This window comes from Zootermopsis nevadensis, unplaced genomic scaffold, assembly GCF_977971745.1.
Source record: "Zootermopsis nevadensis isolate Lab colony 2312 unplaced genomic scaffold, Znev_1.0 Znev_ptg000021l, whole genome shotgun sequence".
In the NCBI taxonomy this organism is placed as follows: Eukaryota; Metazoa; Arthropoda; class Insecta; order Blattodea; family Termopsidae; genus Zootermopsis; species Zootermopsis nevadensis.
Window position 1 is genome coordinate 17,842,003 of NW_028259153.1, and position 25,004 is coordinate 17,867,006.

General features: G+C 33.4%; 1 protein-coding gene across 5 annotated transcripts in view; it reads right to left on the reverse strand.

Moving 5' to 3' along the window:
• Positions 1 to 20,200: 20,200 nt before the first annotated feature.
• side-II (sidestep II transmembrane protein) overlaps positions 20,201 to 25,004 on the reverse strand; it is a 547,262-nt gene continuing 542,458 nt past the window's right edge. For 3 of the 5 annotated variants that reach the window (XM_087352840.1, XM_087352837.1, XM_087352839.1), the window contains one exon: positions 20,201 to 23,981. In XM_087352840.1, the coding sequence (XP_087208966.1) occupies positions 23,775 to 23,981 (207 nt within the window). In that variant the 3' untranslated portion in view covers positions 20,201 to 23,774. The remainder of the gene's footprint in view (positions 23,982 to 25,004) is intronic. The other 2 variants (XR_015536175.1, XM_087352838.1) reach the window with 2 other exon arrangements.

The window sequence follows — 25,004 nt, forward strand, 5'->3', positions numbered from 1 at the left end:
CTCAAAGGGTTACCCCTTTGAGAAATTTCAAAAAATGACGAAATAGTCGTTTTGGACGATTTTTTGACGTTTTTTGATTTTTTAAAATGTCGAAATTTGTCGTTTTGGACGATTTCCGACGTTTTTTGATTTTTTTAAAATTTCGACATTTTTTGAAATTTCTCAAAGGGTTACCCCTTTGAGAAATTTAAAAAAATGACGAAATAGTCGTTTTGGACGATTTTTTGACGTTTTTTGATTTTTTAAAATGCCGAAATTTGTCGTTTTGGACGATTTTTTGATTTTTTAAAATGTCGAAATTTGTCGTTTTGGACAATTTCCGACGTTTTTTGATTTTTTTAAATTTCGACATTTTTTGAAATTTCTCAAAGGGTTACCCCTTTGAGAAATTTCAAAAAATGACGAAATAGTCGTTTTGGACGATTTTTTGACATTTTGATTTTTTAAAATGTCGAAATTTGTCGTTTTGGACGATTTCCGACGTTTTTTGATTTTTTTAAAATTTCGACATTTTTTGAAATTTCTCAAAGGGGTACCCCTTTGAGAAATTTCAAAAAATGTCGAAATTTGTCGATTTGGACGATTTCCGACGTTTTTTTGATTTTTTTAAAATTTCGACATTTTTTGAAATTTCTCAAAGGGTTACCCCTTTGAGAAATTTCAAAAAATGTCGAAATTTGTCGTTTTGGACGATTTCCGACGTTTTTTTGATTTTTTTAAAATTTCGACATTTTTTGAAATTTCTCAAAGGGTTACCCCTTTGAGAAATTTTGAAATGTCGAAATTTGTCGTTTTGGACGATTTCCGACGTTTTTTTGATTTTTTTAAAATTTCGACATTTTTTGAAATTTCTCAAAGGGTTACCCCTTTGAGAAATTTCAAAAAATGTCGAAATTTGTCGTTTTGGACGATTTTTTGACGTTTTTTGATTTTTTAAAATGTCGAAATTTGTCGTTTTGGACGATTTCCGACGTTTTTGATTTTTTTAAAATTTCGACATTTTTTGAAATTTCTCAAAGGGGTACCCCTTTGAGAAATTTCAAAAAATGTCGAAATTTGTCGTTTTGGACGATTTCCGACGTTTTCTGATTTTTTTAAAATTTCGACATTTTTTGAATTTTCTCAAAGGGGTACCCCTTTGAGTAATTTCAAAAAATGTCGAAATTTGTCGTTTTGGACGATTTCCGACGTTCTTTTGATTTTTTTAAAATTTCGACATTTTTTGAAATTTCTCAAAGGGTTACCCCTTTGAGAAATTTCAAAAAATGCCGAAATTTGTCGTTTTGGACAATTTTTTGACGTTTTTTGATTTTTAAAATGTCGAAATTTGTCGTTTTGGACGATTTCCGACGTTTTTGATTTTTTTAAAATTTCGACATTTTTTGAATTTTCTCAAAGGGGTAACCCTTTGAGAAATTTCAAAAAATGTCGAAATTTGTCGATTTGGACGATTTCCGACGTTTTTTTGATTTTTTTAAAATTTCGACATTTTTTGAAATTTCTCAAAGGGTTACCCCTTTGAGAAATTTCAAAAAATGTCGAAATTTGTCGTTTTGGACCATTTCCGACGTTTTTTTGATTTTTTTAAAATTTCGACATTTTTTGAAATTTCTCAAAGGGTTACCCCTTTGAGAAATTTTGAAATGTCGAAATTTGTCGTTTTGGACGATTTCCGACGTTTTTTTGATTTTTTTAAAATTTCGATATTTTTTGAAATTTCTCAAAGGGTTACCCCTTTGAGAAATTTCAAAAAATGCCGAAATTTGTCGTTTTGGACGATTTTTTGACGTTTTTTGATTTTTTAAAATGTCGAAATTTGTCGTTTTGGACGATTTCCGACGTTCTTTTGATTTTTTTAAAATTTCGACATTTTTTGAAATTTCTCAAAGGGGTACCCCTTTGAGAATTTTCAAAAAATGCCGAAATTTGTCGTTTTGGACGATTTTTTGACGTTTTTTGATTTTTTAAAATGTCGAAATTTGTCGTTTTGGACAATTTCCGATGTTTTTTGATTTTTTTAAAATTTCGTCATTTTTTGAAATTTCTCAAAGGGATACCCCTCTGAGAAATTTCAAAAAATGTCGAAATTTGTCGTTTTGGACGATTTCCGACGTTTTTTTGATTTTTTTAAAATTTCGGCATTTTTTGAAATTTCTCAAAGGGTTACCCCTTTGAGAAATTTCAAAAAATGTCGAAATTTGTCGTTTTGGACGATTTTTTGACGTTTTTTGATTTTTTAAAATGTCGAAATTTGTCGTTTTGGACGATTTCCGACGTTTTTGATTTTTTTAAAATTTCGACATTTTTTGAAATTTCTCAGAGGGTTACCCCTTTGAGAAATTTCAAAAAATGTCGAAATTTGTCGTTTTGGACGATTTTTTGACGTTTTTTGATTTTTTAAAATGTCGAAATTTGTCGTTTTGGACGATTTCCGACGTTTTTGATTTTTTTAAAATTTCGACATTTTTTGAAATTTCTCAAAGGGGTACCCCTTTGAGAAATTTCAAAAAATGTCGAAATTTGTCGTTTTGGACGATTTCCGACGTTTTCTGATTTTTTTAAAATTTCGACATTTTTTGAATTTTCTCAAAGGGGTACCCCTTTGAGTAATTTCAAAAAATGTCGAAATTTGTCGTTTTGGACGATTTCCGACGTTCTTTTGATTTTTTTAAAATTTCGACATTTTTTGAAATTTCTCAAAGGGTTACCCCTTTGAGAAATTTCAAAAAATGCCGAAATTTGTCGTTTTGGACAATTTTTTGACGTTTTTTGATTTTTTAAAATGCCGAAATTTGTCGTTTTGGACGATTTCCGACGTTTTTGATTTTTTTAAAATTTCGACATTTTTTGAATTTTCTCAAAGGGGTAACCCTTTGAGAAATTTCAAAAAATGTCGAAATTTGTCGATTTGGACGATTTCCGACGTTTTTTTGATTTTTTTAAAATTTCGACATTTTTTGAAATTTCTCAAAGGGTTACCCCTTTGAGAAATTTCAAAAAATGACGAAATAGTCGTTTTGGACGATTTTTTGACGTTTTTTGATTTTTTAAAATGTCGAAATTTGTCGTTTTGGACGATTTCCGACGTTTTTTGATTTTTTTAAAATTTCGACATTTTTTGAAATTTCTCAAAGGGGTACCCCTTTGAGAAATTTCAAAAAATGTAGAAATTTGTCGTTTTGGACGATTTCCGACGTTCTTTTGATTTTTTTAAAATTTCGACATTTTTTGAAATTTCTTAAAGGGTTACCCCTTTGAGAAATTTCAAAAAATGCTGAAATTTGTCGTTTTGGATGATTTTTTGACGTTTTTTGATTTTTTAAAATGTCGAAATTTGTCGTTTTGGACAATTTCCGACGTTTTTTGATTTTTTTAAAATTTCGACATTTTTTGAAATTTCTCAAAGTGTTACCCCTTTGAGAAATTTCAAAAAATGTCAAAATTTATCGTTTTGGACGTTTTTTGACGTTTTTTGATTTTTAAAAATGTCGAAATTTGTCGTTTTGGACGATTTCCGACGTTTTTTGATTTTTTTAAAATTTCGACATTTTTTGAAATTTCTCAAAGGGGTATCCCTTTGAGAAATTTCAAAAAATGTCGAAATTTGTCGTTTTGGACGATTTCCGACGTTTTTTGATTTTTTTAAAATTTCGACATTTTTTGAAATTTCTCAAAGGGGTACCCCTTTGAGAAATTTCAAAAAATGTCGAAATTTGTCGTTTTGGACGATTTCCGACATTTTTTTGATTTTTTTAAAATTTCGACATTTTTTGAAATTTCTCAAAGGGGTACCCCTTTGAGAAATTTCAAAAAATGTCGAAATTTGTCGTTTTGGACGATTTCCGACGTTTTTTGATTTTTTAAATTTCGACATTTTTTGAAATTTGTCGTTTTGGACGATTTCCGAAGTTTTTTTGATTTTTTTAAAATTTCGGCATTTTTTGAAATTTCTCAAAGGGTTACCCCTTTGAGAAATTTCAAAAAATGTCGAAATTTGTCGTTTTGGACGATTTCCGACGTTTTTTGATTTTTTAAATTTCGACATTTTTTGAAATTTGTCGTTTTGGACGATTTCCGAAGTTTTTTTGATTTTTTTAAAATTTCGGCATTTTTTGAAATTTCTCAAAGGGTTACCCCTTTGAGTAATTTCAAAAAATGTCGAAATTTGTCGTTTTGGACGATTTCCGACGTTCTTTTGATTTTTTTAAAATTTCTACATTTTTTGAAATTTCTCAAAGGGTTACCCCTTTGAGAAATTTCAAAAAATGCCGAAATTTGTCGTTTTGGACAATTTTTTGACGTTTTTTGATTTTTTAAAATGTCGAAATTTGTCGTTTTGGACGATTTCCGACGTTTTTGATTTTTTTAAAATTTCGACATTTTTTGAATTTTCTCAAAGGGGTAACCCTTTGAGAAATTTCAAAAAATGTCGAAATTTGTCGATTTGGACGATTTCCGACGTTTTTTTGATTTTTTTAAAATTTCGACATTTTTTGAAATTTCTCAAAGGGTTACCCCTTTGAGAAATTTCAAAAAATGTCGAAATTTGTCGTTTTGGACGATTTCCGACGTTTTTTTGATTTTTTTAAAATTTCGACATTTTTTGAAATTTCTCAAAGGGTTACACCTTTGAGAAATTTTGAAATGTCGAAATTTGTCGTTTTGGACGATTTCCGACGTTTTTTTGATTTTTTTAAAATTTCGACATTTTTTGAAATTTCTCAAAGGGTTACCCCTTTGAGAAATTTCAAAAAATGCCGAAATTTGTCGTTTTGGACGATTTTTTGACGTTTTTTGATTTTTTAAAATGTCGAAATTTGTCGTTTTGGACAATTTCCGACGTTTTTTGATTTTTTTAAAATTTCGTCATTTTTTGAAATTTCTCAAAGGGGTAACCCTCTGAGAAATTTCAAAAAATGTCGAAATTTGTCGTTTTGGACGATTTCCGACGTTTTTTTGATTTTTTTAAAATTTCGACATTTTTTTAAATTTCTCAAAGGGTTACCCCTTTGAGAAATTTCAAAAAATGTCGAAATTTGTCGTTTTGGACGATTTTTTGACGTTTTTTGATTTTTTAAAATGTCGAAATTTGTCGTTTTGGACGATTTCCGACGTTTTTGATTTTTTTAAAATTTCGACATTTTTTGAAATTTCTCAAAGGGGTACCCCTTTGAGAAATTTCAAAAAAATGTCGAAATTTGTCGTTTTGGACGATTTCCGACGTTCTTTTGATTTTTTTAAAATTTCGACATTTTTTGAAATTTCTCAAAGGGTTACCCCTTTGAGAAATTTCAAAAAATGCCGAAATTTGTCGTTTTGGACGATTTTTTGATTTTTTAAAATGTCGAAATTTGTCGTTTTGGACAATTTCCGACGTTTTTTGATTTTTTTTAAATTTCGACATTTTTTGAAATTTCTCAAGGGGTTACCCCTTTGAGAAATTTCAAAAAATGACGAAATAGTCGTTTTGGACGATTTTTTGACGTTTTTTGATTTTTTAAAATGTCGAAATTTCTCGTTTTGGACGATTTCCGACGTTTTTTGATTTTTTTAAAATTTCGACATTTTTTGAAATTTCTCAAAGGGGTACCCCTTTGAGAAATTTCAAAAAATGTCGAAATTTGTCGTTTTGGACGATTTCCGACGTTTTTTTTATTTTTTTAAAATTTCGACATTTTTTGAAATTTCTCAAAGGGTTACCCCTTTGAGAAATTTTGAAATGTCGAAATTTCTCGTTTTGGACGATTTCCGACGTTTTTTGGATTTTTTTAAAATTTCGACATTTTTTGAAATTTCTCAAAGGGTTACCCCTTTGAGAAATTTCAAAAAATGCCGAAATTTGTCGTTTTGGACGATTTTTTGACGTTTTTTGATTTTTTAAAATGTCGAAATTTGTCGTTTTGGACAATTTCCGACGTTTTTTTATTTTTTTAAAATTTCGTCATTTTTTGAAATTTCTCAAAGGGGTACCCCTCTGAGAAATTTCAAAAAATGTCGAAATTTGTCGTTTTGGATGATTTCCGACGTTTTTTTGATTTTTTTAAAATTTCGACATTTTTTGAAATTTCTCAAAGGGTTACCCCTTTGAGAAATTTCAAAAAATGTCGAAATTTGTCGTTTTGGACGATTTTTTGACGTTTTCTGATTTTTTAAAATGTCGAAATTTGTCGTTTTGGACGATTTCCGACGTTTTTGATTTTTTTAAAATTTCGACATTTTTTGAAATTTCTCAAAGGGGTACCCCTTTGAGAAATTTCAAAAAATGTCGAAATTTGTCGTTTTGGACGATTTCCGACGTTTTCTGATTTTTTTAAAATTTCGACATTTTTTGAATTTTCTCAAAGGGGTACCCCTTTGAGAAATTTCAAAAAATGTCGAAATTTGTCGTTTTGGACGATTTCCGACTTTCTTTTGATTTTTTTAAAATTTCGACATTTTTTGAAATTTCTGAAAGGGTTACCCCTTTGAGAAATTTCAAAAAATGCCGAAATTTGTCTTATTGGACAATTTTTTGACGTTTTTTGATTTTTTAAAATGTCGAAATTTGTCGTTTTGGACGATTTCCGACGTTTTTTGATTTTTTTAAAATTTCGACATTTTTTGAATTTTCTCAAAGGGGTACCCCTTTGAGAAATTTCAAAAAATGTCGAAATTTGTCGATTTGGACGATTTCCGACGTTTTTTTGATTTTTTTAAAATTTCGACATTTTTTGAAATTTGTCGTTTTGGACGATTTTTTGACGTTTTTTGATTTTTTAAAATGTCGAAATTTGTCGTTTTGGACGATTTCCGACGTTTTTGATTTTTTTAAAATTTCGACATTTTTTGAAATTTCTCAAAGGGGTACCCCTTTGAGAAATTTCAAAAAATGTCGAAATTTGTCGTTTTGGACGATTTCCGACGTTTTCTGATTTTTTTAAAATTTCGACATTTTTTGAATTTTCTCAAAGGGGTACCCCTTTGAGAAATTTCAAAAAATGTCGAAATTTGTCGTTTTGGACGATTTCCGACGTTCTTTTGATTTTTTTAAAATTTCGACATTTTTTGAAATTTCTCAAAGGGTTACCCCTTTGAGAAATTTCAAAAAATGCCGAAATTTGTCGTTTTGGACGATTTTTTGATTTTTTAAAATGTCGAAATTTGTCGTTTTGGACAATTTCCGACGTTTTTTGATTTTTTTAAATTTCGACATTTTTTGAAATTTCTCAAAGGGTTACCCCTTTGAGAAATTTCAAAAAATGACGAAATAGTCGTTTTGGACGATTTTTTGACGTTTTTTGATTTTTTAAAATGTCGAAATTTGTCGTTTTGGACGATTTCCGACGTTTTTTGATTTTTTTAAAATTTCGACATTTTTTGAAATTTCTCAAAGGGTTACCCCTTTGAGAAATTTTGAAATGTCGAAATTTGTCGTTTTGGACGATTTCCGACGTTTTTTTGATTTTTTTAAAATTTCGACATTTTTTGAAATTTCTCAAAGTGTTACCCCTTTGAGAAATTTCAAAAAATGCCGAAATTTGTCGTTTTGGACGATTTTTTGACGTTTTTTGATTTTTTAAAATGTCGAAATTTGTCGTTTTGGACAATTTCCGATGTTTTTTGATTTTTTTAAAATTTCGTCATTTTTTGAAATTTCTCAAAGGGGTACCCCTCTGAGAAATTTCAAAAAATGTCGAAATTTGTCGTTTTGGACGATTTCCGACGTTTTTTTGATTTTTTTAAAATTTCGACATTTTTTGAAATTTCTCAAAGGGTTACCCCTTTGAGAAATTTCAAAAAATGTCGAAATTTGTCGTTTTGGACGATTTTTTGACGTTTTTTGATTTTTTAAAATGTCGAAATTTGTCGTTTTGGACGATTTCCGACGTTTTTGATTTTTTTAAAATTTCGACATTTTTTGAAATTTCTCAAAGGGGTACCCCTTTGAGAAATTTCAAAAAATGTCGAAATTTGTCGTTTTGGACGATTTCCGACGTTTTCTGATTTTTTTAAAATTTCGACATTTTTTGAATTTTTTCAAAGGAGTACCCCTTTGAGAAATTTCAAAAAATTTCGAAATTTGTCGTTTTGGACGATTTCCGACGTTCTTTTGATTTTTTTAAAATTTCGACATTTTTTGAAATTTCTCAAAGGGTTACCCCTTTGAGAAATTTCAAAAAATGCCGAAATTTGTCGTTTAGGACAATTTTTTGACGTTTTTTGATTTTTTAAAATGTCGAAATTTGTCGTTTTGGACGATTTCCGACGTTTTTTGATTTTTTTAAAATTTCGACATTTTTTGAATTCTCTCAAAGGGGTACCCCTTTGAGAAATTTCAAAAAATGTCGAAATTTGTCGATTTGGACGATTTCCGACGTTTTTTTGATTTTTTTAAAATTTCGACATTTTTTGAAATTTCTCAAAGGGTTACCCCTTTGAGAAATTTCAAAAAATGACGAAATAGTCGTTTTGGACGATTTTTTGACGTTTTTTGATTTTTTAAAATGTCGAAATTTGTCGTTTTGGACGATTTCCGACGTTTTTTGATTTTTTTAAAATTTCGACATTTTTTGAAATTTCTCAAAGGGGTACCCCTTTGAGAAATTTCAAAAAATGTAGAAATTTGTCGTTTTGGACGATATCCGACGTTCTTTTGATTTTTTTAAAATTTCGACATTTTTTGAAATTTCTCAAAGGGTTACCCCTTTGAGAAATTTCAAAAAATGCCAAAATTTGTCGTTTTGGATGATTTTTTGACGTTTTTTGATTTTTTAAAATGTCGAAATTTGTCGTTTTAGACAATTTCCGACGTTCTTTGATTTTTTTAAAATTTCGACATTTTTTGAAATTTCTCAAAGGGTTACCCCTTTGAGAAATTTCAAAAAATGTCAAAATTTATCGTTTTGGACGTTTTTTTGACGTTTTTTTATTTTTAAAAATGTCGAAATTTGTCGTTTTGGACGATTTCCGACGTTTTTTGATTTTTTTAAAATTTCGACATTTTTTGAAATTTCTCAAAGTGTTACCCCTTTGAGAAATTTCAAAAAATGCCGAAATTTGTCGTTTTGGACGATTTTTTGACGTTTTTTGATTTTTTAAAATGTCGAAATTTGTCGTTTTGGACAATTTCCGATGTTTTTTGATTTTTTTAAAATTTCGTCATTTTTTGAAATTTCTCAAAGGGGTACCCCTCTGAGAAATTTCAAAAAATGTCGAAATTTGTCGATTTGGACGATTTCCGACGTTTTTTTGATTTTTTAAAATTTCGACATTTTTTGAAATTTCTCAAAGGGTTACCCCTTTGAGAAATTTCAAAAAATTTCGAAATTTGTCGTTTTGGACGATTTCCGACGTTCTTTTGATTTTTTTAAAATTTCGGCATTTTTTGAAATTTCTCAAAGGGTTACCCCTTTGAGAAATTTCAAAAAATGCCGAAATTTGTCGTTTTGGATGATTTTTTGACGTTTTTTGATTTTTTAAAATGTCGAAATTTGTCGTTTTGGACAATTTCCGACGTTTTTTGATTTTTTTAAAATTTCGACATTTTTGGAAATTTCTCAAAGGGTTACCCCTTTGAGAAATTTCAAAAAATGACGAAATAGTCGTTTTGGACGATTTTTTGAGGTTTTTTGATTTTTTAAAATGTCGAAATTTGTCGTTTTGGACGATTTCCGACGTTTTTTGATTTTTTTAAAATTTCGACATTTTTTGAATTTTCTCAAAGGGGTACCCCTTTGAGAAATTTCAAAAAATGTCGAAATTTGTCGATTTGGACGATTTCCGACGTTTTTTTGATTTTTTTAAAATTTCGACATTTTTTGAAATTTCTCAAAGGGTTACCCCTTTGAGAAATTTCAAAAAATGACGAAATAGTCGTTTTGGACGATTTTTTGACGTTTTTTGATTTTTTAAAATGTCGAAATTTGTCGTTTTGGACGATTTCCGACGTTTTTTGATTTCTTTAAAATTTCGACATTTTTTGAAATTTCTCAAAGGGGTATCCCTTTGAGAAATTTCAAAAAATGTCGAAATTTGTCGTTTTGGACGATTTCCGACGTTCTTTTGATTTTTTTAAAATTTCGACATTTTTTGAAATTTCTCAAAGGGTTACCCCTTTGAGAAATTTCAAAAAATGCCGAAATTTGTCGTTTTGGATGATTTTTTGACGTTTTTTGATTTTTTAAAATGTCGAAATTTGTCGTTTTGGACAATTTCCGACGTTTTTTGATTTTTTTAAAATTTCGACATTTTTTGAAATTTCTCAAAGGGTTACCCCTTTGAGAAATTTCAAAAAATGTCAAAATTTATCGTTTTGGACGTTTTTTGATTTTTAAAAATGTCGAAATTTGTCGTTTTGGACGATTTCCGACGTTTTTTGATTTTTTTAAAATTTCGACATTTTTTGAAATTTCTCAAAGGGGTATCCCTTTGAGAAATTTCAAAAAATGTCGAAATTTGTCGTTTTGGACGATTTCCGACGTTTTTTGATTTCTTTAAAATTTCGACATCTTTTGAAATTTCTCAAAGGGGTACCCCTTTGAGAAATTTCAAAAAATGTCGAAATTTGTCGTTTAGGACGATTTCCGACGTTTTTTTCATTTTTTTAAAATTTCGACATTTTTTGAAATTTCTCAAAGGGGTACCGCTTTGAGAAATTTCAAAAAATGTCGAAATTTGTCGTTTTGGACGATTTCCGACGTTTTTTGATTTTTTTAAATTTCGACATTTTTTGAAATTTGTCGTTTTGGACGATTTCCGAAGTTTTTTTGATTTTTTTAAAATTTCGACATTTTTTGAAATTTCTCAAAGGGTTACCCCTTTGAGAAATTTCAAAAAATGCCGAAATTTGTCGTTTTGGACGATTTTTTGAGGTTTTTTGATTTTTTAAAATGTCGAAATTTGTCGTTTTGGACAATTTCCGACGTTTTTTGATTTTTTTAAAATTTCGACATTTTTTGAAATTTCTCAAAGGGGTACCCCTTTGAGAAATTTCAAAAAATGTCGAAATTTGTCGTTTTGGACGATTTCCGACGTTTTTTTGATTTTTTTAAAATTTCGACATTTTTTGAAATTTCTCAAAGGGTTACCCCTTTGAGAAATTTCAAAAAATGCCGAAATTTGTCGTTTAGGACGATTTTTTGACGTTTTTTGATTTTTTAAAATGTCGAAATTTGTCGTTTTGGACAATTACCGACGTTTTTTGATTTTTTTAAAATTTCGTCATTTTTTGAAATTTCTCAAAGGGGTACCCCTCTGAGAAATTTCAAAAAATGTCGAAATTTGTCGTTTTGGACGATTTCAGACGTTTTTTGATTTTTTAAAATGTCGAAATTTGTCGTTTTGGACAATTACCGACGTTTTTTGATTTTTTTAAAATTTCGACATTTTTTGAAATTTCTCAAAGGGTTACCCCTTTGAGAAATTTCAAAAAATGCCGAAATTTGTCGTTTTGGATGATTTTTTGACGTTTTCTGATTTTTTAAAATGTCGAAATTTGTCGTTTTGGACAATTTCCGACGTTTTTTGATTTTTTTAAAATTTCGACATTTTTTGAAATTTCTCAAAGGGTTACCCCTTTGAGAAATTTCAAAAAATGTCAAAATTTATCGTTTTGGACGTTTTTTTGACGTTTTTTGATTTTTAAAAATGTCGAAATTTGTCGTTTTGGACGATTTCCGACGTTTTTTGATTTTTTTAAAATTTCGACATTTTTTGAAATTTCTCAAAGGGGTATCCCTTTGAGAAATTTCAAAAAATGTCGAAATTTGTCGTTTTGGACGATTTCCGACGTTTTTTGATTTTTTTAAAATTTCGGCATATTTTGAAATTTCTCAAAGGGGTACCCCTTTGATAAATTTCAAAAAATGTCGAAATTTGTCGTTTTGGATGATTTCCGACGTTTTTTTGATTTTTTAAAATTTCGACATATTTTGAAATTTCTCAAATTGTTACCCCTTTGAGAAATTTAAAAAAATGCCGAAATTTGTCGTTTTGGACGATTTTTTGACGTTTTTTGATTTTTTAAAATGTCGAAATTTGTCGTTTTGGACGATTTCCGACGTGTTTTGATTTTTTTAAAATTTCGACATTTTTTGAAATTTCTCAAAGGGGTACCCCTTTGAGAAATTTCAAAAAATGTCGAAATTTGTCGTTTTGGACGATTTCCGACGTTTTTTGATTTTTTTAAAATTTCGACATTTTTTGAAATTTCTCAAAGGGGTACCCCTTTGAGAAATTTCAAAAAATGTCGAAATTTTAAAAAAATCAAAACACGTCGGAAATCGTCCAAAACGACAAATTTCGACATTTAAAAAATCAAAAAACGTCAAAAAATCGTCCAAAACGACAAATTTCGGCATTTTTTGAAATTTCTCAAAGGGGTAACCCTTTGAGAAATTTCAAATATGTCGAAATTTTAAAAAAATCAAAAAGACGTCGGAAATCGTCCAAAACGACAAATTTCGACATTTTTTGAAATTTCTCAAAGGGGTAACCCTTTGAGAAATTTCAAAAAATGTCGAAATTTTAAAAAAATCAAAAAACGTCGGAAATCGTCCAAAACGACAAATTTCGACATTTGAAAAAATCAAAAAACGTCAAAAAATCGTCCAAAACGACAATTGTCGACATTTTTTGAAATTTCTCATAGGGGTACCCTTTTGAGAAATTTCAAAAAATGTCGAAATTTTAAAAAATCAAAAAAACGTCGGAAATCGTCCAAAACGACAAATTTCGACGTTTTTTGAAATTTCTCAGAGGTGAACCCCTTTCAGAAATTTCAAAAAATGTCGAAATTTTAAAAAAATCAAAAAACGTCGGAAATCGTCCAAAACGACAAATTTCGACATTTTAAAAAATCAAAAAACCTCAAAAAATCGTCCAAAACGACAAATTTCGAAATTTTTTGAAATTTCTCAAAGGGGTAACCCTTTGAGAAATTTCAAAAAATGTCGAAATTTTAAAAAACTCAAAAAAACGTCGGAAATCGTCCAAAACGACAAATTTCGACATTTTTTGAAATTTCTCAGAGGGGTAACCCTTTGAGAAATTTCAAAAAATGTCGAAATTTTAAAGAAATCAAAAAACTTCGGAAATCGTCCAAAACGACAAATTTCGACATTTTAAAAAATCAAAAAACGTCAAAAAATCGTCCAAAACGACAAATTTCGACATTTTTTGAATTTTCTCAAAGGGGTACCCCTTTGAGAAATTTCAAAAAAATGTCGAAATTTGTCGTTTTGGACGACTTCCGACGTTTTTTTGATTTTTTTAAAATTTCGACATTTCTTGAAATTTCTCAAAGGGTTACCCCTTTGAGAAATTTAAAAAAATGCCGAAATTTGTCGTTTTGGACGATTTTTGTACGATTTTTGATTTTTTAAAATGTCGAAATTTGTCGTTTTGGACAATTTCCGACGTTTTTTGATTTTTTTAAAATTTCGTCATTTTTTGAAATTTCTCAAAGGGATACCCCTCTGAGAAATTTCAAAAAATGTCGAAATTTGTCGTTTTGGACGATTTCCGACGTTTTTTTGATTTTTTTAAAATTTCGACATTTTTTGAAATTTCTCAAAGGGTTACCCCTTTGAGATATTTGAAAAAATGTCGAAATTTGTCGTTTTGGACGATTTTTTGACGTTTTTTGATTTTTTAAAATGTCGAAACTTGTCGTTTTGGACGATTTCCGACGTTTTCTGATTTTTTTAAAATGTTGACATTTTTTGAATTTTCTCAAAGGGGTACCCCTTTGAGAAATTTCAAAGAATGTCGAAATTTGCCGTTTTGGACGATTTCCGAAGTTTTTTTGATTTTTTTAAAATTTCGACATTTTTTGAAATTTCTCAAAGGGTTACCCCTTTGAGAAATTTCAAAAAATGCCGAAATTTGTCGTTTTGGACGATTTTTTGACGTATTTTGATTTTTTAAAATGTCGAAATTTGTCGTTTTGGACAATTTCCGATGTTTTTTGATTTTTTTTAAATTTCGACATTTTTTGAAATTTCTCAAAGGGGTACCCCTTTGAGAAATTTCAAAAAATGTCGAAATTTGTCGATTTGGACGATTTCCGACGTTTTTTTGATTTTTTAAAATTTCGACATTTTTTGAAATTTCTCAAAGGGTTACCCCTTTGAGAAATTTCAAAAAATGCCGAAATTTGTCGTTTTGGACGATTTTTTGACGTTTTTTGATTTTTTAAAATGTCGAAATTTGTCGTTTTGGACGATTTCCGACGTTTTTTGATTTTTTTAAAATTTCGACATTTTTTGAAATTTCTCAAAGGGGTACCCCTTTGAGAAATTTAAAAAAATGTCGAAATTTGTCGTTTTGGACGATTTCCGACGTTTTGTGATTTCTTTAAAATTTCGACATTTTTTGAAATTTCTCAAAGGGTTACCCCTTTGAGAATTTTCAAAACATGTCGAAATTTGTCGTTTTGGACGATTTTTTTGACGTTTTTTGATTTCTTTAAGTGTCGAAATTTGTTGTTTTGGACAATTTCAGACGTTTTTTGATTTTTTTTTAATCTCGACATTTTTTGCAATTTCTCAAAGGGGTACCCCTTTGAGAAATTTCAAAAAATGTCGAAATTTGTCGTTTTGGACGATTTCCGACGTTTTTTTGATTTTTTTAAAATTTCGACATTTTTTGAAATTTCTCAAAGGGTTACCCCTTTGAGAAATTTCAAAAAATGTCGAAATTTGTCGTTTTGGACGATTTCCGACGTCATTTCTTTTTTGAAATTTCGACATTTTTTGAAATTTCTCAAAGGGGTACCCCTTTGAGAAATTTCAAAAAATGTCGAAATTTGTCGTTTTGGACGATTTCTGACGTTTTTTGATTTTTTTGAAATTGCGACATTTTTTGAAATTTCTGAAAGAGGTACCCCTTTGAGAAATTTCAAAAAAATGTCGAAATTTTAAGAAAATCAAAAAACGTCGGAAATCGACCAAAACGACAAATTTCGTCATTTCAAAAAATAAAAAAAACGTCAAAAAATCGTCCAAAACGACAAATTTCGACATTTTTTGAAATTTCTCAGAGGGGTAACCCTTTGAGAAATTTCAAAAATGTCGAAATTTTAAAAAAATCAAAATAACGTCGGAAATCGTCCAAAACGACAAATTTCGACATTTTTTGAAATTTCTCATAGGGGTACCCCTTTGAGAAATTTTAAAAAATGTCGAAATTTTAAAAAAATCAAAAAACGTCGGAAATCGTCCAAAACGACAAATTTCGACATTTTTTGAAATTTCTCAAAGGAGTAACCCTTTGAGAAATTTCAGAAAATGTCGAAATTTTAAAAAAATCAAAAAACGTCGGAAATCGTCCAAAACGACAAATTTCGACATTTTAAAAAATCAAAAAACGTCAAAAAATCGTCCAAAACGACAAATTTCGGCATTTTTTGAAATTTCTCAAAGGGGTAACCCTTTGAGAAATTTCAAAAAATGTCGAAATTTTAAAAAAATCAAAAAACGTCGGAAATTGTCCAAAACGACAAATTTCGACATTTTAAAAAATCAAAAAACGTCAAAAAATCGTCCAAAACGACAAATTTCGGCATTTTTTGAAATTTCTCAAAGGGGTAACCCTTTGAGAAATTTCAAAAAATGTCGAAATTTTAAAAAAATCAAAAAACGTCGGAAATCGTCCAAAACGACAAATTTCGACATTTTAAAAAATCAAAAAACGTCAAAAAATCCCTATCAGAACTAGACTCTGCCAGACCCCGACCCTGCTATTGTCTACTTCACACAGTCTCAGCCGTACACTGTCTGTGCCTCAACCGGTATCTGCTTTACACGGTGTGAATCATCAGGTCTCTGCTTGACTCGGCCTGTGCCTCACCGGGCTCTGCTTAATACGGTATGTGCATCAGCCTGTTCATGCTTGACTCTGTCTCTGCCTCACCCGAGCTCTGCTTCCCATTTTCTGTGACTCACCACGTCTTCGCCTCACTCTGTCTGTGTCACACTTGTCTCCTTGCCTTCGGTCTGTGCCTCACCCGGTCTCTGCCGAACCAGGTCTTTCCACAGACGGCCTGGCATATGTCGAGTGATACAGAGGACGTACAGAGTGCGAGTTTGGCAGACACTGCGTCCGACAGAGAAGGAGGGCGTCAGTGACCGCGACGTGAACAGACGGTCCTGGCCGACATAGTGAGGAGAAAATTTTGATAAACCTTTTTCAAATTTTTCGAAAATTTTCGAAAAATTAAAAAACGTAGGAAATCGTCCAAAAAAGCGCACAAAACCAAGAATTTTTGAAAATTTTCAACTTTTAATTTTTTCGGAATTTTTCGAAAATTCTTGGTTATGTGCGCTTTTCAGAAGATTTGCAGCGTTTTTTAATTTTTCGAAAATTTCTAGAAAATTGAAAATATTTTTGCTAAATTTAACCTGACCCTTCCCTATCAGAACTAGACTCTGCCAGACCCCGACCCTGCTATTGTCTACTTCACACAGTCTCAGCCGTACACTGTCTGTGCCTCAACCGGTATCTGCTTTACACGGTGTGAATCACCAGGTCTCTGCTTGACTCGGCCTGTGCCTCACCGGCCTCTGCTTGATACGGTATGTGCATCAGCCTGTTTATGCTTGACTCTGTCTCTGCCTCACCCGAGCTCTGCTTCCCATTTTCTGTGACTCACCACGTCTTCGCCTCACTCTGTCTGTGTCACACTTGTCTCCTTGCCTTCGGTCTGTGCCTCACCCGGTCTCTGCCGAACCAGGTCTTTCCACAGACGGCCTGGCATATGTCGAGTGATACAGAGGACGTACAGAGTGCGAGTTTGGCAGACACCGCGTCCGACAGAGAAGGAGGGCGTCAGTGACCGCGACGTGAACAGACGGTCCAGGCCGACATAGTGAGGAGAAAATTTTGATAAACTTTTTTCAAATTTATCGAAAATTTTCGAAAAATTAAAAAACGTAGGAAATCGTCCAAAAAAGCGCACAAACCAAGAATTTTTGAAAATTTTCAACTTTTAATTTTTTTCGGAATTTTTCGAAAATTCTTGGTTATGTGCGCTTTTCAGAAGATTTGCAGCGTTTTTTGATTTTTCGAAAATTTCTAGAAAATTGAAAATATTTTTTCTAAATTTAACCTGACCCTTCCCTATCAGAACTAGACTCTGCCAGACCCCGACCCTGCTATTGTCTACTTCACACAGTCTCAGCCGTACACTGTCTGTGCCTCAACCGGTATCTGCTTTACACGGTGTGAATCACCAGGTCTCTGCTTGACTCGGCCTGTGCCTCACCGGCCTCTGCTTGATACGGTATGTGCATCAGCCTGTTTATGCTTGACTCTGTCTCTGCCTCACCCGAGCTCTGCTTCCCATTTTGTGTGACTCACCACGTCTTCGCCTCACTCTGTCTGTGTCACACTTGTCTCCTTGCCTTCGGTCTGTGCCTCACCCGGTCTCTGCCGAACCAGGTCTTTCCACAGACTGCCTGGCATATGTCGAGTGATACAGAGGACGTACAGAGTGCGAGTTTGGCAGACACCGCGTCCGACAGAGAAGGAGGGCGTCAGTGACCGCGACGTGAACAGACGGTCCAGGCCGACATAGTGAGGAGAAAATTTTGATAAACTTTTTTCAAATTTTTCGAAAATTTTCGAAAAATTAAAAAACGTAGGAAATCGTCCAAAAAGCGCACAAAACCAAGAATTTTTGAAAATTTTCAATTTTTAATTTTTTCGGAATTTTTTTAAAATTCTTGGTAATGTGCGCTTTTCAGAAGATTTGCAGCGTTTTTTGATTTTTCGAAAATTTCGAGAAAATTGAAAATATTTTTTCTAAATTTGACCTGACCCTTCCCTATCAGAACTAGACTCTGCCAGACCCCGACCCTGCTATTGTCTACTTCACACAGTCTCAGCCGTACACTGTCTGTGCCTCAACCGGTATCTGCTTTACACGGTGTGAATCACCAGGTCTCTGCTTGACTCGGCCTGTGCCTCACCGGCCTCTGCTTGATACGGTATGTGCATCAGACTGTTCATGCTTGACTCTGTCTCTGCCTCACCCGAGCTCTGCTTCCCATTTTCTGTGACTCACCACGTCTTCGCCTCACTCTGTGTCACACTTGTCTCCTTGCCTTCGGTCTGTGCCTCACCCGGTCTCTGCCGAACCAGGTCTTTCCACAGACGGCCTGGCATATGTCGAGTGATACAGAGGACGTACAGAGTGCGAGTTTGGCAGACACCGCGTCCGACAGAGAAGGAGGGCGTCAGTGACCGCGACGTGAACAGACGGTCCAGGCCGACATAGTGAGGAGAAAATTTTGTTAAACTTTTTTCAAATTTTTCGAAAAATTAAAAAACGTAGGAAATCGTCCAAAAAGCGCACAAAACGAAGAATTTTTGAAAATTTTCAACTTTTAATTTTTTCGGAATTTTTCGAAAATTCTTGGTTATGTGCGCTTTTCAGAAGATTTGCAGCGTTTTTTGATTTTTCGAAAATTTCGAGAAAATTGAAAATATTTTTTCTAAATTTGACCTGACCCTTCCCTATCAGATCTAGACTCTGCCAGACCCCGACCCTGCTATTGTCTACTTCACACAGTCTCAGCCGTACACTGTCTGTGCCTCAACCGGTATCTGCTTTACACGGTGTGAATCACCAGGTCTCTGCTTGACACGGCCTGTGCCTCACCGGCCTCTGCTTGATACGGTATGTGCATCAGCCTGTTCATGCTTGACTCTGTCTCTGCCTCACCCGAGCTCTGCTTCCCATTTTCTGTGACTCACCACGTCTTCGCCTCACTCTGTATGTGTCACACTTGTCTCCTTGCCTTCGGTCTGTGCCTCACCCGGTCTCTGCCGAACCAGGTCTTTCCACAGACGGCCTGGCATATGTCGAGTGATACAGACGACGTACAGAGTGCGAGTTTGGCAGACACCGCGTCCGACAGAGAAGGAGGGCGGTAGTGACCGGGACGTGCACAGACGGTCCTGGCCGGTATAGTGAGGAGAAAATTTTGATTTTTTTTTCCAAATTTTTCGAAAAATCAAAAAACGTAGGAAACCGTTCAAAATGCGCACAAAACCAAGAATTTTTGAAAAATTCCGTTTTCAAAATTTTTGTCTAAAATTTAAAAAATTCTTATTTATCTTCGCGTTTCATGCCATTTGCAACCATTTTCTTTTTTTTTAAAATTTCGAAAAGTTTTGAAGATTTTCAAATTTTTCGAAAATTTTCGAAAAATTAAGAAACGTAGGAAATCGTCCAAAAAGCGCACAAAACCAATAATTTTTGAAAATTTTCAACTTTTAATTATTTTCAGAATTTTTCGAAAATTCTTGGTTATGTGCGCTTTTCAGAAGATTTGCAGCGTTTTTTGATTTTTCGAAAATTTTGAACTTTTTCAAATCTCCCAAGGAGATGACTGCCCGACCTGCCTTCTACATCACTCGGTTGGTGCTTGCCTCAGTGGTTAAAGTAAGCTGCCTCCGCAAATCTGAGTCTCACCGTGTCTCTGACGGACTCACGCCTTCTCTGTCGGTCCATGTCTCGGCCTTACGTGGTGTCTGCTGCACCCGTCGTGTGCAGAGTCTACACGTCAGAGATAGTGTCATACAGAGACCTGTTAGTGCAGACATCGTATCAGGCACAGACTGCGTTCGTCAGAGGCTGTACACGTGGGAGTCCGACAGAGAACGGGCCTGCCATGCATGTGGTGGAGACATTTATGAAAGGAATTTTGAAAATTTTCAAAGAAATGAAAAAATGATGGAAATTGTCCAAAAGCGCACAAAACAATTTTTTTTGAAAATTTTCACATTAAATTTTTTTCTATTTTTTTTAAAAAATTTCGTTTTGTGCGCTTTTTGGGAATTTCCCTACACTTTTCCATGTTTCGAAAAATTTGAATTTTTTTTCAATACCCACCACACACGATCCCAGCTGGAACCGCCGTCCGCATGACACGGCTTCTGCCGCAGTCTGTCCCTGACGGACTCCGTCTCTGCAAAGAACCGTCCTCTCTATGAGCCGGTCTCTGACAGGCCGTCTCTGGAAAGACCTGGTTCAACAGATATTGTCTAAAATTCGCACAAAACAAAAGAGTTTTGAGGTTCAAAATTTTTTGAAGTTGAAATTTTTCAATTTTGTTTATGTAATTCAGTAAAAGAAGCACGAAGCACGAAGCACGAAGCATACACTAGAGGAAGTTATAGGGCAGCAATTTCGAATGCTGTGCCATCGAGGGACACATTTACATTATTACCAACATTTTTAATAATCTTGTCAACACCAACACATTATAATTCTGTAATGATACAGCATCACAGCACCTATTCCATAATCTTATAGATGGTAATGATAGTAAACAATAAATGTGATGATGAGTGACCTTTCTTAGTTATAAGGCAACCAATACTGATACGTCACAAATGTTTCGGTCAAGCGAGCACAACTGATAAACCATTACATCAGTCGTTCTTCACCCAGAAGATCAAACATCATCTCACTAAAACATTAAACAGTTAGTGTCGGATTTAATTTTGGATAAACGAAGAATGGCATTTCTCTCATGTAAACAGTCACACTTTCCTGTACAAACACTGTTATCGAGACAGGTCTACTATGCAATTTGGAATTTTTGTCGCTGGAGTGTTAAATTGAAAATCGTCATTTCTTACATTCATGGAGGGATGAATAGTTTATCCCATTACTGTGAATACATCTCAGTCCATAAAAACATAACTATCAAACACACACACAATATTAATTTCTTGATATACAGGGCATAAGAGAGGCATGCACTCTGACACAATCATCACAGTCACCGCGAACTATGATTATTACATCTTCGTCAGTATTATCATCACACTCACCTTCAGTACGAACACACGGACACACACACTGTATCAACTTCAGTCAACAACCAAGATCTCCAAAATAACTGGAAAAAATGCAGGACCATCGACCAAGTTATATTAATACCCATTATAATTGTATTGAAGATGCAAGCAAATGTCTTAATTATAAAGCAACAAAGTGATTCATAATTACGATATCCTCACTCCTTCACAAACGTTTTAAGCAGTAGCGCATCATAACCGATTCCTTTGACTTTGAGGCATCCATTAGTGGATTCAATAATTATAAAGGTCAATTTATATCGCATTTTAAATTAATATTTAGTGTTAGTTATCGCAAAGGATTTTTCAGCGCTTTCAAGTGCCCTTTATGATATTTCAATCCTTGACACTTGATGGAGTAAGTTATGAAAGGGCGCACAATGCATTACTTATTTCAACAAAAATATTTTATGAATTTATTGCGTACTTTTTATGAAGTCTGCACAAATTACATAAAATGAACGCGCAATGTGCAGATCCTTGCTTCATGTCGTCTGTGTATGTCACCTCCGAAGCACAGAACATTTCTCGATAAAGTTCTCTATTAGGGGGTCTAAACTGAAATTTCACAACGAATTTAATTGTTCTTCACGTCGGTCCTCTTAACCCATATTTTACAGGAAACTCATGTAGAACTTCAAAAAGTTTTCAAAAAAATTATTTCTATCTTAATTAACTATATGCATGGTGACATAACAGTAAGATAGAAACTGAATAAAAATGTGTATTTCGAATTTTAAGTGTGTAAATTACACTTTTGTATATAGATTAATAAATAAATAAACAATTACAGATAAATTTCATATTTCTGCGATAGACGGACAAAGCCCAAAATAACTATTTAACACGATGTGACTAACCAACATCAGAAAACTTTAAACTTTTACCAGACGAATCTAATTCACATTCTAAAACACGTTACTTTAAGATTCACTTTAATATTATCTTCCTGCCTACCCCTATGTCCCAACAACGGTATTTTATATCCAACTTTAATTTTGTATTAATTTATCATCTCCATCGTCTTTGCTACATGCATTGCCCATCTTCACATCCTTGATTTCATCACACCAATAATAAATGGACATGAGCACGAATTATGAAGTTCCTGATTGTTCACTTTTATCTATCGTCCTGTTACTTATTTCTCAAAATTATTTATTCTTCTCAGGCTGCAAATATTTACACACACACAGTCATGGACCTGCAATTTCACGAATCTCTATTTAAGTTCATGTTTAAAAATTGTCGTGGGTTATTCCAAAAGCAAATATGAACACCAATACTCTCTTGAATATGAGTCACGTGGTCATGCACACTTACGATCGATATAATCAGTAACATTAGGCCCCTATTACAAAAAATTTGCGTACTAGGTATACAGCATCGTTAAAAAGACGACACAAGTACAAGACTGAGAACGGCCATGCGCACTTTACAATCAGACAGACAGATGTATGCAAAATAAACTAGCGCACAGTTCAGCGTGGGCTCCTACTATGGACGAAACATGTTTTGACATCCCTGGGTCACATATTTACAATTTAATTAGAGATGCGTTACTAGATATAGCATATTTATGGCACCTCAGTCTTTACTGACGAGTGTCCATTTCAGAGAGCGTTGTAAACCTTTCTTTGCTTATTTTTATTTAAACATACCTGTTTATCTTAGTATGTAAGGTACAGTGAAGTATATTATCTATTTTTCAAAAACACATATATTTCGTTTACTGATCTTCCCAAAATCTGAGCCAGTACGTATAAGCATGGAAATAGCTGAATCAGAATTTTAAAAACCTATCGTCTCAATCAAATTGTACGTTGGAATTTAAAGCATTCAGATATAAAATAACAAATAAATTAAAAACAAACGAACGTTCGATCCAGGCGATCACGTTTTCTAACTGAAGTCTTCGAATTTTATGTTGTCACTATATTAAGAGAATTTCTAACAAAATGAAATAATTTTCATTGATCACGATTGTATCTAGTTCACAGTTTGAGAAATCAAGCCGTTCACACGGGAAACTTCACGCATTCTTACAAGCATTATTAACACGTCTCGTGTAATGCTACTTTTGCTACAAAGTATATTACATAAATTAATGATTATGGACTTAGTTCTTAGGTCGATAAAAAGCAACCACGCCTCCGTTGTGGTCGATTATAATAATTTCGCATTTACATATGTTCTTAGGCATTTGTTAAGAGTTTATAAAAAAGTCTAGGATGTTCATGTGAACGAATTCCCTTCTAAACGGGCGAATCCGTTTTCCATTTTAAGTTCGTAACAAAGTTTTTTATATTACAAATTTAAAAATAAATAAAAACAAATAACACTCAGAAACCTTTCTTAACACCCACTAACCAAAATTATCCAACAGCGTGTTATAAGAGACGTTCCTTTAAACTTTTAATGTTTTTAGTTGTTGCTGTACCAACTGATTCTGTTGATGACGGCTCAGGTAATGGCAACATGGTAGGAGGTTTCCATGGAAGACATTTCTTAACTGCATTGATTAGTTTAGTAATGACGTACTTCACATGTTTTCTGTTGGAAGGAGACAAAGTGTCAGTTACCAGAGGAGAACATCTACTTGTCTGACGTGTGTAGTTTCTCCTTACTCAGAGCCCTGAAAGGCGAACACAACTAATAAAGTTCCAAATACGACAAATACGTTTGAAAATAGTTTGGAAAATATATCACACAGATGCTTCTAGGACAATTATTTATATTTCGGAGGGAAATTTGGTAAGGATAAAAATACACTGCAAACTGAGTTTCAAGAAGGGTATAACTACAGAACACCGCAAATTCTTGCACCTGTCTTGGCCTCATTAGTATCAGTTTGCCAGGCAGGAATATCGCTTCCTTGAAGCTGGGCCGTGAGTGAGCTCCATCACATTCGCGTCCGTGTTATCTCATACGCAGCTTTCGGGCAGTCGGTTCGCCATTAACCTCTCCTTGATGGCTGTGCCGTTCAGCTCCAAGTCCGCACTGACTGAAGCACTAGAACAAGGGGCAGCGGGTCTTGGTAGTTGACTTGGTGCGCCAGGCAGACGGAGGTCTTTGGGTCGGATGTCCCAGGAATGCGTCGAAGGAACAGCAGCAACAGCGAACTGATGACACTGCAACCGAGGACGATGAGCCGAAGAGCCTGAGAGAACTCGTGATTTGCGTAAATCGCTAGCTCACTGACAAAGTAACTAAAACACCAATGAACACATGCACGGTCACTGATCGGCTCGATTCATCATCTACGAAAGTCCGTGGAGCAAAGTCATTCTTGAAAAGCCAATTGTCGTCAACTAATCACGACATTTCTCACCAGAATAACAAGTGATGATTAGCGTATCTGTCGAATCCCTACGTCTTGTGTGAGTGCGGAGCTCACTGTTTGCAGCGAAATAACACTGGCAAGATAAGTGATACTCCACTGCCGATAAAGAGATTTAGCACAGAGCTTTCTACCTTTCTGGTATTTGACTTAAATTTTGACCTCACATTGTCCTTCTCCCGCTCAGTGTGCGCCGAAAAAAAGGTGTGTTCCGCATATAACATAAAGAGGAGTAATCCATCATTTCGGTATTAAATATTCTAGACAACGTCGGGATTATCTATGTGTACATAGGAGGATAATATTAAAATAGTTCCAACAAAGCTGTAAGAAAGATAAACACACGACTGATAATACGGAAATAGTTGCTGAAACAGAAACGATGTACTCCCCATTTTGCCTTTATGTTATTTTCTGTAGATAAAAGTAACATCGTACTTTCATTGTTAATATTTAAACATATCGTAAAGTATGTAATCACATCATGTATTAGGTGTCTAGTAATAAACGGCGAGATGTGCATAATAGAAGTGCTGAAAGTTTGGACATGGTCCTCAGCTTCCAATTTGCAAGCAAAATGCATTTTCAGCCCCTGTGTTTATAGCAACGACACACCTGTGACTTACTTCGATGACCCTTAAAATTCCACGTATTTGCTTTGTAAGACCGAACAGTAAACCAAATGATTTGCTTATTCAATAAGGCAGTCCTCGTGCAGCCTGTAAATGCACGAGGACTGCTTGTTAAAGTGACGATAACCCTTCGCCCAACATTTCTGTGGGGAAACCGAGGAAAGGACTCGTCTAAAGAGATA